Source organism: Panthera tigris, chromosome A1 (genome assembly GCF_018350195.1).
Source record: "Panthera tigris isolate Pti1 chromosome A1, P.tigris_Pti1_mat1.1, whole genome shotgun sequence".
NCBI classification, from domain to species: Eukaryota; Metazoa; Chordata; class Mammalia; order Carnivora; family Felidae; genus Panthera; species Panthera tigris.
Window position 1 is genome coordinate 232642373 of NC_056660.1, and position 18670 is coordinate 232661042.

Genomic DNA, 18670 nt, shown 5'->3' on the forward strand with positions numbered 1-18670 from the left:
GGCTAGTCTGACTGCTCATTACTGGAGTGATGCCCACTTTACATTCTAAATAACATTTTATCATGAAAAATTACTTTGAAGTGTGGTCATGAGGCAAAAATAAATTTGCTTTTAGCTGTGATATATATCTGACTACAGGTGTATGTGAGCAGATACATACTATCATTCATTCACTCGTGTATTAAATATATACGTACGTGCGATATAGTAGAAAATATACTTTTCACTTTCCCACAGATACAGTTATACTCCATTTTATCATGAGGTATGAAAGGAATAAACAAAAATTCTGATTAAACAATTCTACAAAACCATGGTGAACTAAATCAGAGCAGATCTCAAAAAAACAGAGAGATATTCCATGTTCATGGATAGGAAGACAATATTGCCGAGATGTCGATTCTTTCTGAATTAACCTATAGAGTCAATGCAATCCCAATAAAAATCCCAGCAAGTTATTTTGTAGATATCAACACATTGATTCTAAAGCTTACATGGGCAGGCACAGCACCTAGAATGGCCAACACATGTGGAAGGACGGGAAAAAATTAGGAGGACTGACCCTACTTGACTTCCGGTCTTGCTGTAAAACTACAGTGACCAAGGCAGGAGTGGTACTGCCAGAAGAATAAACAGAGAGATTGACAGAATGGAACAGACCCAACTAAACATAGTCAAAGGATCAGGACAAAGGGAACAAAAACAATTTGACAGAGCGACAACAGTCTTGTCAGCAAAACATCTTAGAACTAGACAACCACATGCAAAAAAAAAAAAAAAATCTAGACACATACTTTAGACTTCTCACAAAAATTAACTCAAAATGGGTCATAGCACAGGTCTAAGTGTAAAATGCAAAAGTAATTCTGAACACTTCTGGAAGCTTTCCCATACCCAAACCTTCATCAATTTGTCATGATGAATAATTAATAACACACAAATAGTTTTTAAATAATTAAGAATGCATAAGACAAAGGTGTTTACGCCTTCTTAGAAAGATGTATCATCCACTACTTGTAATTAAGTGACTTGTTACAGTCACACAAAAATACATAGCCTAAAGGCTTGACCATATTTACTTATTCCCAGTTCCTATTACACAGGCTAGTGTTCTCACTCACATGCTAAGAAATAAATACATGAGGGGCGCCTAGGAGTTAAGTCAGTTAAGCATCCAACTCTTGGTTTCAGTTCAGGTTGTGGTCTCAGAGTTCCTGGGATCGAGCCCCATGTCAGACTCTGCACTGCTGGTGCAGAGCCTGCTTAGGATTCTCTCTCTCCCACTCTCTCTGTCCCTCCCCCACCAGTGTGTGCGCTCTCTCTCTCTCTCTCTCTCTCTCAAAATAAATAAATAAACAAAACAAACAAAAAATGACATGAGATAAGTGTATTTTAATGGGCAACGGTCCACATGAGGCATCAAACTTTAAAGAACTTTCCCTTCTACAACTAGACCCCAAGTACAAAGTATTCCTGAAGGATCGCTAGTCTCACAAGCAGTAGACAAGGTCTCCAGGCCACTCCCCTACTCACCCCTATTAAAACAAACAAACAGGGGCGCCTGGGTGGCGCAGTCGGTTAAGCGTCCGACTTCAGCCAGGTCACGATCTCGCGGTCCGTGAGTTCGAGCCCCGCGTCAGGCTCTGGGCTGATGGCTCGGAGCCTGGAGCCTGTTTCCGATTCTGTGTCTCCCTCTCTCTCCGACCCTCCCCCGTTCATGCTCTGTCTCTCTCTGTCCCAAAAATAAATAAAAAAACGTTGAAAAAAAAATTTAAAAACAAACAAACAAACAAACAAACAAACAAACAAGAGTGTTGAGCCCTCGGCAGAGGGGGGCACGTAGACAGGAAGCCTAGCCCACAAAGGCAAGGAGCCAGAGGCAGCTGGAAGGAGCAAAAACTAGCTTGGTCCTGCAGGCAGCAGGTGCATGGAGATGCCCAGGGGCTGAGATGCCTCAACAGTGTGTAGATCCACAGGACTACAAGCGCAGACAAAGGGAGACTGAGTAAACCTCAACTGGGGCACATTCCAGCGATCTTGGAAAGAGAAGCCAGTGGCTCTCAGGGAAAAGCTTCCCCACTTACAACCGCAATATTCCAACCAATTAAAGTCAATCGACATCTTAAAACAAAAATCGCCAAAAATGACCAATCACTAAATAACATGGGTCCACAGAAATAACAAATGGTTTAGATTCGCAAGGACTGCAGACATGGAAAATGACAGCCAGACAACACAGACTAGCTGTATATGACATGTTTAAAGGAACAGGGGATACGCTTCCAAGGATGATCATACAAAAGAAATCAGGGGCAAACACACAGAAAATGGCACTTGTAAAACTGATCAACAGAATCATGTAAATAAAAGCTCAATAGTTCAGGGCACCTGGGTGGCTCAGTTGGATAAGCGTCTGACGTTCGCTCAGGTCATGATCTCGCGGTTTGTGAGTTCAAGCCCCGCGTCGGGCTCTGTGCTGACAGCTCAGACCCTGGAGCCTGCTTCGTGGATTCTGTGTTTCCCTCTCTCTCTGCCCCTCCTCACTCGTACTCTTTCTGTCTGTCTCTCTCTCAGAAATAAATAAAACATGAAAAAAAAAATTAAAGCTCAACAGTTGAAACAGAAAAAAATATGGAAACAAAAACAGAAAAAAGAAATAGTTAAAAAGAAAATCGGTGAACTGGAAGATTAACCAAAGAGTTTATGTGCAATGCACCAAAATATAAATATTCCTTTATAATGTTAGAGATAAAAATGATTTAAAAAACCTAAGACACACAGACTAGAATAAGATGAATAAGGAGGCATTAACATGTCTGACTGGAGTTCCCAAGTTACAAAATAAAGAGACTTGAGGAGATAAAGTCTCTAAAGATGGATCAGTTAGGGATGTCCAGTACTAATGAAAAACCATGAATCTACAAGTCCAGCCAGTTAGGCACAAAGAAATACAAACATAAATGCATGACGGTAAACATGCAAAAGATCGGAGATAAAGAAAAAGTCCTAACAGTGTTCAAAGAGAAGGAAGGATCACCCACGAAGAACGACAACACGGGAACAAAAATTTCAAGAGTGCAAGACAGTGAAGACAGGTATTGAGCAAAAAATAACAGTCAACCTTACATCGCCAAGAAACCAGCAGTGTTTTCTCATAATGAAAGCAAAAATGCAAACATTTACAAATAAATTATTTTATTTTAAACAAGAATTTACCATAGAGTAAACAGCTCGGAAAGCACTTCTAGCAACTTCTGGCCACTGGTGAACAGTGGTCCAGCAGACTCTTGGCCGCAGAAGCACAGAGGCAGTAGCTATGCAGAAGGAACAGATTCCCAGAAACCTTTCCACTGAGTTCCTCCATCTTGGTGGTCCCCTAGATGACTAGCCAAGTTTGTCTTCACGTATTTCCCGGAAAGCGTCTACTTCTCCACACAAACCAGTGCTTTATGAAGAATTCTTAGTGATTCTGCAAATAAGTATTCTCTTTTTGAGAAACAGGGGTTCGCTAATTACCAACCCCAAAAGGGACTGAATGCCAACCACGGACCATCACCAAGTCTCCTTGCAATCTAATGTGCCCATGCCGATGGGACTGTTGTGTGACCCACCAGGCATGAAGCTGGCATCCCATCAGCAAATGGAGGTGAGCCACATGAGCCAGGGCTCAGACAGACCGTGAAGACACAAGTTGCATGAGCAAATGTCACAGGTACTCATAGGTTCTGCTCCCCCCACACCGCCTACCCTGTCTTTCTCGATCTGTACCCATGTCCTCACAGAGAGTTCCCTAAGACCTACTGCCAGAGGAAGTAAAAATCCAGACATCTGGATTATGTCTGGTTCTGCAGAATATACTAAGGCCACCGAAAAGGAGAGAATCGAAGCACTGTGACTGAGCCCCTTACGTGTGTCATTCTCGGGAGTACGAGCCAGCTGTCTGTGGCAGGTTGATTACAACGGACATAAGGCATGTTTTCACTCGAATTGAACCTACTCTGGCTAGGGCTTTGCTTTCCTGTCCATCATGCTTCCACCCAAACCACCATATATGGACTTTCCCAATGCCGTGGTCACTCACAAGGTATTTCACAGAGCCTTGCTTTTGACAGAAGCATTCATTTTACAGCAAATGATGTGTGACGATGAGCTTATGCTCTTGGAATTCGCTGGTCTTACCCTGTTCCTCATCACCCCAGAAGCAGCTTCCTTGACTGAAGGGGGGGAAAGAGCTCCTAAAGGCCCAGGGTGCCGGCGTGGGGGCACCACCTTGTAGGCTGGGAGATACCCTCCAGGGCAAAAACATGCTTTGAAACAGCCACCAGAGCACGGCACGGGCTCTGCCACCACCAAGATCCACAGGTCTGGGAATCAATGGGTGGAAACAGGAGCGGATGTCCTATGAATGACCCTCTAAGAAAACGTCTTAACTCCATTCCTGTAAATTTAGGCTGTTCCAACGCAGAGGGCTCAGTTGCCGAAGGAGGACACCTCTTCTGAGGAACTCAACAATATTTCCATTACACCGGAGACAAACTGCTACCCGGCCACGCCAGGCTACTGTTGGCACTGGGCCCGTGGGTAGAGAAGAGCTTTTAGTACTGGTTGGGGTGACAGGTGGACGCCCTCAAGAAAAACTGGGTTGCTCATACACGACGTAGGCAGGGAAAGGAAGGGTCCGACACAATGCAGGTTGTAGGGTGTCTCTTGTGCTCCTGTATCCTGTGATAAAAGTTCACGGAAACTTCTAACAACAAATATTATCTATTTGCAAACTACCAGGTAAAGGGACTATTTGTGTCACCCCATCCACTGAGGAACTAGGACCAGATAAGAAGATGCTTGAATATGGAATGGACGGTAGAAGGACGTTAGAATACCAGTGACATCCCTGTGATCTGCTGTGGAACCCGGGATGGCAGCGGTTATAAATATTTCTCCCGTGGCTTGGTGTAAATGTATTCGTGCCTGTGCGTGTGTGCACATGAAGTAACTCTTTTTCTTCTCTTCCCTATGACACATGAGATGTATTAAGAGTGTATTAATAGCTTTTATATCCAAGTAGGCAAGGAAAGTGATTTTTAAAGGACACTGCTCCTTAGCTGACAAATGAACATCACTAAGGTGGATAAAATAACCCTTGAGATCCTCCTTGAGGGAGAACGTTGGTGTGTTTTCAGTTGTACAAAGAAGGGCTGCATCCCATCAGGCGGAAGCACGATCGTGCTATTTTCTTTATGTAGAAGTCAAACAGCGAGCATGGTATACACAAGACCCAGGAAACAAGCAGCCGACTATGCTGGGTTGTTCTGTCATCCAATTGATGGATGCTCCTTCCCAGAACCCCCTTTCCCGAACGTTCCCAGGGAAGAGCTGGCCACAGGAGGGCAGCCCCCCAGGAAGGGTGGCGCACCGGACAGATGTGGGCGGGGACACATGGGGACAAGCTGGCGGGCCCCAGCCCACCCTGGCTCTCCACGGCCCCGCACCAGCTCTCTGGCTGTGCACTCACAGAGGCGGCGAAGGTGACAGCTCTCGGGAACCCCCCTGAGAGGCTCTCCTCCACAGATGCAGGCCCTCAGGTCCTTGGATCTCCTTGCACCTCCAACTGGTTAGCGACTTCTGTGCTGAGTCCCTAATGCTCCCTTTGGGGACCAAGCCTTCCATTTAAAGAAAAGGCTGAAAACTAATGAACTTTGTTTCCCCCTTCAGAAATTATAAAAACAAAGCAAACGACAAAAGAAACCCAGAGAAAGCAGAAGGAAGGTATGGTGGGAAGGTAAGAAAGAAACCCTTTCTTCTGGGTTCCTTCTGGGAAGCACTTTCTGACCTCCTCTGAAGTGAGAAGTAACCATGTTTTGGCCAATGAAACGAGAGTAGAACCCTAGGTTTGTCCTCTGGGCAGAGCCATGCAAATGCCCGTCTGAGGCCCCGCAGCACTTCCCCCTTCTATGGCACGATGACGACAAAAGCACCTGTCACGGGGAAGACACCTGTGGCCGAGCGTTCGGAGTCACTAAGCTGAGCAGAACCTCCCTCCTGGCCAGGATGTGTGCGCACGAACTAAACCTCTGGTATGTTAGGCCACATTTGGGGTTTTCTTGTTAACTCATCACGACCCATCCCGTCTTTACTGAAAACAAAAACTGGTACAACGCTATAGGGGGCTGGTCTGACAACACCTAACTTGTGTGGCACTGACAGCTGCCAAGCAGCAGGAGACGGAAGAACCCAGTTATTGAGACTGGAAAATGGCAACCAAGTTAGCCAAGGTCCACCATTTGTCAAAATATCTTCTCATTTATCTTGGAGGGGGAAAGATGCCCTGACAGAATTCTAAGTCCAGAGCAGGGCTCAGTGAACTGTCTGCACAAGGAGCTAGATCATCAGTATTTTATAGGCTTTAATTGGGCCACACGGTCTCAGTCACGTTATTTAACTCTGCTGATGTACCTTCAACACAGCTGTAGATCATACGCGAGTGAGGGTCCGGCTATATTCAATAAAACTTTATTTAAAAAATAGGCAGTGGGCCAGAGTTTGTTGACCCTACTCCCGAAGAGGTCATTAAACGAAATGTTACAACCATGGCTTTGCTGCTGTTGGCTGCATCTACTAAGGTATCATGAGGCAAACACAAGATCAGGAGATAACAGGTTGGCTATCAGGAAGACGAATGCGGAAGCAACACATTCCAGAACTGTATGGATCTGTCAGACTGGAAGAGGAAAATGCTTCTCAGTCCCAACCAGTAAATGATTCAACTTGGTTCTGGGGTGAGAAGGGATTAAAACTCAGCCTCGTGGGGGCAAAGCAAGACCACTTTCGACAATGGATTAAGGTGTGTCAGAGTGAAGTCCAAGGAGCATGGTGCCAGAAAATCCTTTCAACTGGACAAAATGGCCTCATGGAAAAGAGGACCAGAGTGCACTACTCAAACAGGCTCAAAGAGAGAGAAAGAAGGAGGAGTGGACAGTGAGTAAGAGAGAGAAGAGGGAGGGAAAGAGAGATGGGGTAAGAAGGCAGAGACATACAGCAAATCTAACGAGTCGATCTTCAAAATAACTATGATGACCGCAGACACCTACAGATGACTGACATTAAATAGGTAAGAAGTTGAGTAAGCTTTGAGAGATCTGGGATTCCAAAAGCAATACCAGCCTGCACTACGGCTGTTGTAGACTTAACGGAAACTCTGGGTTCTCCATCTATGACGGAAGATAGGCTGAGGAAACTGCTCAGTCCCCATGTGGGGAACATTCCCCAAACGGTCAACCCAGATGTGTTCAAGAAGGTGACCGACAAGGAAGAATACCCCAAAGAGAAGGTTCAGAGGTCACAGAAAACAGAAGACAAGGGGCTGTTTCCAGGGAAAGAGTCTGGGTCAAAAGATGACTCAATTCGCAGCTCCTGGGCCAGAGACCCTAGAACCACCTGCCTGGAGATTTAGCATTGCTTGTGTTGTCCTTCCCTTGAAGCCCAACAGAGACAAAAGATAGTTCTTGGGAAAGTGAAAACAAAACAGACAACGGACAAGATTTTAAAAGGTCAAAGAGAACAGTAATACTATAAATAAAAACCAAAGGCAGAATACATGTAAAGTGTTAAAATGAGACACAAGTATTATCTACGTGCCATTAAATGTGAGAATTTGGATGAAAGGCAAAAATTCCTTGAAATATCTTATTAAAACTGACTCAAGAAATAAAATTAGAAATACTAACAATCCTTTTAATACCCAAGATACTGAAATGGAAGTTTCTAAATTTTCCTATAAAGAAAGTGACAAGCCCGGGTGGTTTTCCAGACAAATTCTATCCAACTCATCCCAACATTCCAAAAACCTTAAAATCTTATAGAAAACTGAAAAGGAAGGCATGCTCTCTTTAACTTAAAAAAAAGGGGGGGTGGGGGGGGCCTGACTGGCTCCATTGGTAGAACATGTGACTCTTGATCTTGGGGTCATGAGTTCAAGCCCCACATTGGGTGTGGAGCCCACTTTAAACAAACAAACAAACAAACAAAGTTTCATAAAAGAATATTTCAAATTCACTTCACCAAAAAAAAAAAAATATTGTAAAACTCTTAATCAAACTCTTAGCACATGACATCCAACATTTGATAAGAGATACCATGAAAATTGAGTTCGTCTCAGGTATATGAAAATCGTTTGATATTAGAAAACCTATAATTATTATTCATTACATTGACAGACTAAAAAACAACTTAAAAAGCATACGTAGTCACTTAGTAAAATTCAACACCCATCACATTTAAGCTTTTTGCATAAAGCATAACAAGAGGGAATCTCAAAGGAAATCTACAAAACCAATATCCTCCTAAATAAATTATGAAGGAGCTCTCTTTAAAATTAGGAAAAAGGCAAGAATACTCACAATCACCAATTCTGTCAAGATAATATTAGAATTCTTAGCCAGCACAATAACATAAGAAACAGAAATTTAAGACCTTCATACTAGAAAACAGAAAAATAGAACTCTTATTATTTCAGGTGATAGGATTCTCTACGTAGGAAACCTGAAAGAATCTGCAGTTCAGTTATTAGTTAACAAAGTAAGACAACAAGTTACAGAATAACATCTATAAAACTGTGACACTTCACCAAAGCACACAAATGAATGGAGAGATGCTCCAATGTTCATGGATAGAAAAGCTTAATATCATAAAATATCTCATCAATGAATCAAGAGATTCAAGATGACACTAACAAAATCTCAGTTGAGTTTTTTCATACTCAACCATATGAGGTTGACATAAGGTGACTATAAAGTTTATAGAGAAGAAAAAAAAGGTCAAGAAACTTTTAAAGGAGCTGAATGCTACTACCTGTTTAATCTAAATACTTATTACAAAGCTTTACCAATTATAGCGGGTGTGTGTACGTGCAGGAATACAAAGCTAAAAACAAAACAAAACAAAACTCAACCAGTGGAACAGAATAGAGAACTCATAACAAACCACTCACATATGGAATTTTGATGTAGGAAAGACAGACGTGGGGAAAGAAACAGCTAAAAGTGATTAGGAAAATTTCATTCACCACAAGAAAAAAAATGTAACTGATCTCAATCACTACCTCACACCATATGCCTATAATAATATATACAGATGCACATACATACATGATAAAATGAATAAAAAGAAAAGCAAGAGAACGATGACAAAAAGTTCAATATAAAGTTTACGTTTGAGGCTCAGCAGGGGATTGGGACAGGAGTGCCATACAGACTATTCTGGTTTCGACTGGGTTCATGAGTGTTTACTTCAATGTAAATAAGGAAGTCAGATAGGTATCAATGAGAACTGTGCTTAAAAATCGAAAATTGATCAAATTGGTCAAATGATAAATCCCATTCCGTGCACCTACAGACTAACTGTGAAGAACATGGCTGTTAAATGCTTGAATTAACTACAAGCCAATGATGAGAAAGGATTAGACATCTGATCCACCATATGTCTGAAACTACTGTGTCTTTCATTTGTACTCACCTGATCTCTTTATTCTCTGAATTTTTAACATCATTACTGGTTCTAGTAACGAACTAGTCTAAAATGTTGTTTCCTTTATAATGTCCACAGATCACTAGTTGCTTGAAGGCTCACCTACTTTGCCCTTAATTTTTTTACAGCTTAAAAAAATAGGGGTGACTGGGTGGTTCTGTGGTTGAGCATCCAACTCTTGATTTCAGCTCAGGTCATGATCCCAGGGTCATGCAACAGGGCACCACATCGGGCTCCCGCTCCGTGTGGAGCCTGCTTAAGAGTCTCTCTCTCTTCCTCTGCTCTAAAATAAAACGAGGGACACCAGGGTGGCTCGGTTGGTTAGTGTCCAACTTCAGCTCAGGTCTGATCTCACAGCTTGTGGGTTCGAGCCCCACATCGGGCTCTGTGCTGACAGCTCAGAGCCTGGAGCCTGCTTCCAATTCTGTGTCCCTTTCTCACTCTGCCCCTCCCCCGGTCATGCTCTGTCTCTGTCTCTCAAGAATACATTAAACACACACACACACACACACACACACACACACACACACGTCAGCCTCGGGGATAAGAACGTAGAAATGAGAGCCAGCACCTTTGAGATCTGGCTCGTTCTAGCTGTAATGTCCCAACACCATCATGTCTGAGGGACAGTAAAGGACATTAATGAAACAGGTAGAAGTTCTACTTCTAAGACCTTGCAATCAAGGCCCCCATTCCAAAGTACTGGTCCCCCATATTCTCCACCAGGAACCTCCTCTAAGTGGCTGGCCACAGAGACTTGATTTGTTCATAGGATTTTCACCCGCAATAACCATCTTGGGAAATCTCAGTAATTTCAGTGTTCTAAAAAGGAGCTATTGGGGTACTTGGGTGGCTCAGTTGGGTAAATGTCTGACTTTGGCTCAGGTCATGATCTCGTGGTTTATGGATTCAAGTCCCACGTCGGGCTCTGTGCTGACAGCTCGGAGCCTGGAGCCTGCTTCAGACTCTGTGTCTCCCTCGCTCTCTGCCCCTCCCCCACTCATGCTGTCACTCTCTCAAAAATAAACAAACATTTAAAAAACATAAAAATAGGGGCGCCTGGGTGGCTCAGTCGGTTGGGCGTCCGACTTCAGCTCAGGTCATGATCTCGCAGTCGGTGAGTTCAAGCCCTGTGTCGGGCTCTGGGCTGATGGCCCAGAGCCTGGAGCCTGCTTCCAATTCTGTGTCTCCCTCTCTCTCTGCCCCTCCCCCATTCATGCTCTGCCTCTCTCTGTCTCAAAAATAAATAAAACGTTAAAAAAATTTTTTAAACATAAAAATAAATAAAAAGAAGCTATCGTACCTTATGTCTGTATGTTTCAAATACAATAAATTATTCATCCAATATATTTTAATTGTGTTAATTGAAAATTTCCATTTCAAGCACCAAGTTTTTTTTTTAAGAGATTTGGTTGGACTCTAAGATATAACTGGCCTTAGGTATCCCTAACAGCCTAGACCCAGGTCTCTATTCCTACTCTTTCTTGGCACCATTGTTCTGGAAACTGGAGCAAAGTCGGAAAGGTAGTTGGCAAAGTTACTTACGATGGTTTTTCAGGTAAAGGTTCCCATTACCGTTTCCATCACTCTCTCAACTGACTATGTGGCTTCTGGGTCAGAAGTGTAAGCCCAGGTAAAAAGAAGGAACAAAAACATTATTTATAACATTACTAGGAACGGCTAGACCCATGAAGTTTTCTCCTTGTGATTCTTTTTTTATTGTATCCTTATACAAAGCGAGCATCAAAGCAACATCAGCCACACCTCAACTTGGTCAAATGGACGCACACGTGAGCTAACCCAACCATCCTTTTCTCTCCTCCCAAACACACCTGGTGGTTGCAGCCAGAATTTCCAGGGGTCTGTCAATTTCCTGATATGATACCAAGAAATCACATCATAAATATCTTACTTTATATACCATTATCCAAAGCTAACAAAACCGAGAAATAGGAAAAGCCACAGGAGTGTCCATTGGGCATGAATTTTAGGGCTGGAAAATGAAACACTTATGTCAAAATGTGACTTTTCACTAAACTATCTTTGGATCACCAACTATCTTTTTTTAAATAACTCGAAGTTTATGCACAAGATGTATCACATAAAGAGAAACATATCCCCTGCTCTTTCATGCCCAGACTTAAAAATCCTATTATCCATTTAGTTTCCAGCCGGGAATACATGTCACCTACAGGATGCCTTGACAAGGAAAACCCTCTGTGGCACAAATATACGAGTAACAGTGAGGTCATTGTGGGGCTTGGGTGCAATATGTGCCTGGCGCTGTGCTAAATGTTCATATGATCTAGCCTTCTTCATTCCCAACAGAGCTCCCCGAGCCTGGTTGTGCTATCTGTGTTATTTCACAGATGAAACAGTAGCTGAGGCGATGGCAGGTAAATTAATTTCTCAGGGGCACACACCAAGTGGCAAAACAGACCCCGATCCAGGGCTATCAGCAAAGTTTTGTCGTGTTAACCAGTAGGCTCCTGATGGAAAGGCCAGCTTCTAAGGAAAGCAGACCTACGCCATCAATTACACACGTGTTAATAACACGCCTGGGCCAGGGCCAGGGCTGTGTGAAATGCCCCAAGCGGAGCTCTGTTTCATCCCGATTTGTCGAGGAGACGAGACAAGCTCACAACACTATGCTGAACATCAGATGACAGTAATGTGGTAGTGAAAATGCTTTCACACAGTTCAGGAGCTTTGCAGGTGGAAGGAGAATGAGTGAAGTCCAGTAAATTGTGCCGAAGCCAATATCAAGTTATAGAAAGGACTGCTGTGTGAGCGGATTATTCACAGACACCCAGTTTAGACTATCACTAGCAATTACTGATCAACATATCAAAGTGATTAATACCACCATAAAACACCTGTAACAGAGTAATATATCAGCTCTCACAGTGTTATTACCTTTTAAATAGAATGATTTAAAAATATCGGTAAGAGGAAACTTCGCAAATAGTTCAACAGGAATGATTCTACATGCCACGGTATTTATGCCAGAGATTTCTCAGACAACAAAAGCACAGCCACAAATGGGTCCTCGGCTTAATGGGGAAGACACTGGGAATACTGGGCATACTGAAAATAAATGATGCCCACCTCAACGAGCTCAAAGTCAGGAAGCAGCTCTACCAAGATGTGTTTTAACATCAAAAGAGAAAAGAATTGACATGTAACTCCATTCCAGAAAATGAGGGCTGAGGACATTCACATCAGTAGGAAATTTCAACAGGAAACCCGCGATTGTGTCTGGACCGGAGCCGGGAATCTCCGATCTGCAGTGGCCTCCAGGAAAGCTCCCCCAGGAAGAGTCGAATGCCCTGCATCTGGCCCCCGCCCTGCCCCTGTGGGACCTGAAAGAAACGAGCGCACTGCTTTGGGTCTCTGTCCTCATTCTCCAAGAGTGCCTTCCAGCTTTAATGCCATGTGACACGTTCCTCCATAGCAACAATAGAAATGCAACGACAGAAGACTCTCCTGACAGTACTTCCTGGGGGGCATGTTCTGGGCCAGGCATTACTCTGACTGCTTCACAAGCACTAATTTGGACCATCGCCTTAGAAGGCAGGTACCGTTCTATTTTACAAACAAGAAAACGGAGGCACAGAGAGGTTAAATAATTTGCCGAAGGTCATAGAGATGGAAAGGCACGAAGCCAAAAGGCCCGCGCAGAAAGATGCTCTTAACCATCACTTTACTTTCTCTGCCCTTTTTCAAAAGGAGAAGACTAGGTCCTGTGCATATATTGAATCGTGCACTTTTGAGATCCCAAGGATGCTTCCAAATCCTTCCTTGTCAGCCTTCTAAATTGCAACCACCTTTCCTGCAGAAAATTATGGTTTTTCCTCATCTTTTGTTGATGCCACAGTTAAGTTATAACGGGAATGACTTCGTGAAAGGCTGGTTGCCATTACAAACACCTGCCAAGAAAGAGTTTCCTGAATGCAAAGAAATTCACGGGAAGGTATATCTTGAGATACCTCTACTCTGATTCCCAAGAACAAGCTCTAGTCCCATGCACCCCCAGAATTATGGGACCAGAGGAAGTACATACTTTTCCTGTTCCTGAAAGAAGAGGCCAGACATATTTATCTGCCTTCTCCAGCCTTCACCCCCCAAGACAAGGGTGAAGGATTGAGTGTGTCCCCACTGACATCCTACCACCCACTGGGGGCGCTGAAATACCGTCTGGAATAATAAAGCCAATCTTCCTGTACAATGACTGGGTTTCTGTGTGTGTTTCTCCGTTGTATAAATAAAGAAAAAAAAAACAAAACACTGATATATCTGTCCTTAGAAAAAATACCCAATTTTCCCTGGAAAACTGATTTGGAATGGCAAGTACTTACGGTTATTGTTTGAAAGATTTAGCTCACCAAATCACGAAAAAGGAAGAAGATCATATTCTCAGTCGAAATCATGCATATTACATATTTAATAAAAGCATGTATACCTGCATGGGTTTCCATCTCATAGCAAAATAAAAAAATCTATTTTGTTGCAATATCTATTTAAAATGTATGGGAATAAAAGTTTTCCATTCCAGTTGAAATATTAACTATTTCTCATCATGAATTTTAGCTAAAACAAATCTGGTTGCAGCCAGCTGGTATTTTGACAAACTAAAAAAATTATGTCAACTTTGCTAACAATGACAGGCCAATTTCGAAAAAAAAAAAAAAAAAGCTTGCTGATTTTGGACGTGGTAAGTCAGAGAGGATTTAATTCTGATAGTCGGTTCCACGCATGTAGTAATGAGAGCCAGTCCTGGAAAATGAAGTGACATCATAAGACTCAGAACTTAAAGTCTGATCTCATGAGTTCCATTATTTTCCGATGCCAGGTGTCAAGTTTACTTCGCCCATCATGCCCTGTGCTCTCAGTACAACACCCTTGAAAAGCAACAGAAAATATCTTTCAAATTATTAAACAAATTATTAAAATTCAAGACATGCTATCAGGCGTCCTATTTATTCTATGTCTAGAGAATTCCTAGCGAATATGGGATAAAACCTATTTAATGGCTTCCTATGTAGAAAATAACTAAGCAAGATGGCGAAGTTTCAATTCAGAATTTATTTTTACAATGTAATAAAAATTCAGGGCAGCTGGATGGCTCCGTCATTTGGGCGTCTGACTTCAGCTCAGGTCATGATCTCATGGTTCCTGGGTTCAAGCCCCGCATCGGGCTCTGTGCTGACAGCTTGGAGCCTGGAGCCCGCTTCTGATTCTGTGTCTCCCTCCCTCCCTCTCTCTCTCAAAAATGAATAAACATTAAAAATAAAAGTTTAAAAATACTTCAAGAACTACTTTAACTTCATGCAGTTTCATGGACTGATTGATCATAAGTTGAAATTAAGTGAAACTGATTTGTGAATCATGTCAAATCACTTCGTACAAAGGCAAGTCCATATAGCAAAACATCACTACGTACTTGGATGATGCTAAGATCATTTTGTGATCCAAATGTTCTAGGAGGCTACTGGATGTGCATGAAGAAGACTGCCAGACTTTTTCTACTACAAGAACTGATGAAAGTCTAATAGAAACCAAAATCAGGCAGATTCATGGGAAAGAAGAAATCTGTCCAAGATTTCAGGCAGCAAAAATAGATGTGCCGAGCTCCTGAATTACATCAGAGCCCAGCTATTCTTGTAAAGCGCTCGAAGGTGGAAACCTGGGCTGGCCCCAGGCGGCTATTTCCATCCCCCAGAGGTAGATCGCTCAGCAGCCAAGCTCTGGTCAGTCTGAGAAATGAACTCACCCCACTCGGTGTGAACACAGCTCTGCGTGAACACCGGCCTGTCTTTCAATGCTCCATCATTGTGTGAACAGAGAACATTCTCCGGAAAGCGGAACTGCTGTTTATGATATTACTAAAAGCAAAAGAGAAACGAGCCGTCTGGAGCTCAGAACTGACCCAGTCGTCCCTAACGTCTAGTATGGAAGGATACTGCCTATGGCTTGCGGGGGTTCCCACCTCCCGCTGGGCCCTGCAGCCCCAGTCCCCACCTGAAGGGAGCCTTTCCACCAAAACCATTCATACTCCCTGATTCTGGAACGTTTCTGCAGAGCTCTTCACCTTGAAAGATTCATACAGTAGTCAGTCCACAGACCAGGTACAGCAAGGAACAGTCCATTTCGCTGCCTCTGGGCATCATGTTAGGCCACAGCCACGGCCCGGGAAGTGCTTACTCTGTGCTTTAAACGCTTTAGCTGAACGCCAGGAAAGTGTGGAAATGGTGGATTTCCCAAGGAAAGGTAAAGACGCCTGGATAAACTGTGAAAAGGATACCACTCGCACCATGTGATATGGAACACAAAGGAGGTGTATAGAGACTAACGGAGAGCTCAAAAACAACTCAGAGAAGGGTGTCACAGCTGGACGATGCTGAACCTCAGAAAAGCCCAGGCAAGAACATCTGTATCAGTGGGGTTTAAGAAATTCGAGACCTGTATCTTAGAAAACAAAGTGCTGTGTGTGTAGGGGAGACATGAACTTCACACTTGTCTTTAACTATATTAATGGTGCTATAAATAGGCCATCACCTGCTCCTCCTTTTCCATTTAGAAGAGAACGAGCCAGAAGGGTTTGAATTACAGATTCAACAGAATCACAAGCAGCGACGTCCTAGCAGAAGAGATTTCCAGAGGAAAGCTGACGTGCTTTCTTCCCTGCAAGTGCAGGAATGAACAAAAGATGCTTTTAGAGAGCCTGGTGCCAGTCCTGAAAGTGGTGAAGAGACACAGAGATGCCATGCCCATTCCAGGGGGCATCCGGGGCTGCTGCCGTGGGTATGAGGACAGCGCTGAAGTCACACCCAGAAAACAGAACCAAAAGGCGCTCTCCGCTTCGGATTTTATGACAGAAGAACCAGTGTGTGATCTGGGGCATCCGGATCCCCTACATTCTATTTCGGACTCTTACCGAATTCCATCAGGAGACAGCACTTCTCGAGAAACATGGGGAGAAAGAAAACTTTACTTTTAAAAGAACCCTATGATGATAACAAGTTTTTCCCATGCATAATAACTGAGTGCCATCTGGCTCAGGATATCAGAAACCAATTGGCAAGTAGGAAGGACAGCTATTTTACACAGTTGGTGAAATACAGGCAAACGTCCATTTATTTCTTTGCTCGCGGACCAGAATGCACGTGCATACTTCTATTCTAAGCTACACACACACACACACAAAAGTCATTCAGTAGAGACATCTCCAGATCAACCGCTGACCCAAAATACCCCACTGGATAATCGATGCCTGGCAGTCTGCACATACATACAGAATCACAGGCAGTGCAAAAGTTTGAACCACACAACCAGAATGATCGGTAACAGGAAGTTTACCGCCATCTACAGATTTTCCCTCACCGCTCCAGGGAGCGAGCCAAGGATTCCTGCCTGAAAAACATAAATTGGCAAAACTGACATCAGCTGTTGAGTTGCACCGATGCTCCTGGTGATGAAACCCACTTTCAAAACCTGCACGAAAGAGTCGACACGATGAAAAACCTCCCTAGAAACAGGAAATCAACGGTCCGTGGGTGCTTGCTACTTACAGACTCAAAGCGTGAAGACTCACAACAGGTCAACACCCCATCTCGTTCTGTCTATGGGACTAAATAGATACAAGGGCAGAGATGCATAATCCTATGCTTTCCCCCCCCCCCCCATTTCCCTCGCCATTAACCCCTTTCCCAGGGCAGGTTTCGGAGAGTTAACGTGCACTCCCAACTAAAACGCCGGCTCCGGGGACCCGTGCACGGCCTCGGGCAGCGGCCGGAGGGGTCGCGTCTCGGGCAGATGTTGCGGCCGCGGCGCCGGCTGAAAGCGCAGCGGGCCGGGCCAGCGGGTGCGCGGGGCCGGGGGGGAGCACACGCCCTGCCCGTCCACCCCGGGGAGCACCCCGGCAACTTTATCTGGGGCCCCACCTGCCACGGAAACTTTTCTCTCGCCCGCGGCACCCCCCCCCCCCAACCGCGAGCCGGGCCGGGAGCCGCGGGCCGAGGGGCCAGCCCCCGGGCGGGACGCGCGGCTCGTCCGGGCCGGGTCCGCCTCCGGGCTCCGGGCTCCGGGCTCCGGGACCGGGACGGCGCCGGGGCAGGTCGCGCGGGGAGGCCACTCACCAGCCGGAGCGCGAAGAAGACGGCGAGCAGGGCGAGGCAGGCGCCCATGACGATGAGCAGCAGGAAGACGATGAGCGGGTGCTGCTGGCTCATGCAGTAGTAGGACTCGTACAGCCAGTCCCGGGACCGCTGCAGCCCGTCGCCGCCGCCCGCCGCCGCCGCCGCCGCCGCAGCCGCCGCCTCGGCGCGGTCCCGCAGGTAGCGGCGGCGCCGCATCGCCTCCCGCCACATCGGGCCGGCTCGCGGGGCGCCCGCCGAGCGCGCCCGGCCGGGGCTGCGCCGCCCGCGTCCCACCCCCGCGCCGCCTCGGCCGGCCCGGCTGCCGCGCTCCGAGCTGCGCGCAGGGGCCTCCGGCGCGGGCGGAGCTCGGCGCCCCGGGCTGGGCGCTGACGCGCGGGCGGGGGCCGGGCGGCGGCCTCAGGGGCAGCTCCCGGCGCCGCCGCTGCCGCCACCGCGCGGGAGGGGGCGGGTGCGACCGGGGCCCTCGGCCCGCCCCTCTCCTCCCCCCCCCACCCCCCACCAACCGCGCGGCGCGCGCGGCCCGGCCTCCGCCCACCGCCGCCGCCCCCCGACGGCCGAGCCACGCGCTGGGGGCGGCCCGAGGGGGAGGGGAGGGGGGCGCCGGCCGCGCGCCGGCCGGGACGTCCCCTCCTCCCGCCCGCCCACGCCCGGCCTCGGCGGGGCCCACCCCCGCCCCGCTACCGGAGCGCGGCCCGGGGTTCCCGCTGCCCGCCCCCACACACGCGTCCCACCTCGCTCCGAGGCTGCGGGGGCGCCCAACCTCCCCCCGCCCCCCACGAGCTCGCGGCGCGGCGGGAGGCCCCCCCCCCGGCCTCCCAGTGGGCTGCGGGCGGGGGTGCTCCCGCGCTCTTCTGCACGAGCTCAGCGCGAGGCCGGGGGACACCTCCCATCCCTTCGTACCCCCGACCCCGAGGACAGCTGGAACTTCTCCATTTCACCATCTGGGAGCGCCGAGGAGGGGTTCTCCCTTCCCCCCCTTAGTGGGTAGG

General features: G+C 46.3%; 1 protein-coding gene across 8 annotated transcripts in view; it reads right to left on the reverse strand.

The window, feature by feature from the left end:
- The window catches only part of ADCY2 (adenylate cyclase 2), a 412965-nt gene extending 395074 nt beyond the window's left edge, over positions 1–17891 (reverse strand). For all 8 annotated transcript variants that reach the window (XR_006221652.1, XM_042997735.1, XM_042997720.1 and 5 more), the window contains exon 1: positions 17661–17891. Coding sequence is in view for 7 of the 8 variants with exons in the window: in XM_042997735.1 (XP_042853669.1) it covers positions 17661–17891 (231 nt within the window). In the remaining variant the exon portion in view is untranslated. The remainder of the gene's footprint in view (positions 1–17660) is intronic.
- Between the last annotated feature and the right edge of the window lie 779 nt (positions 17892–18670).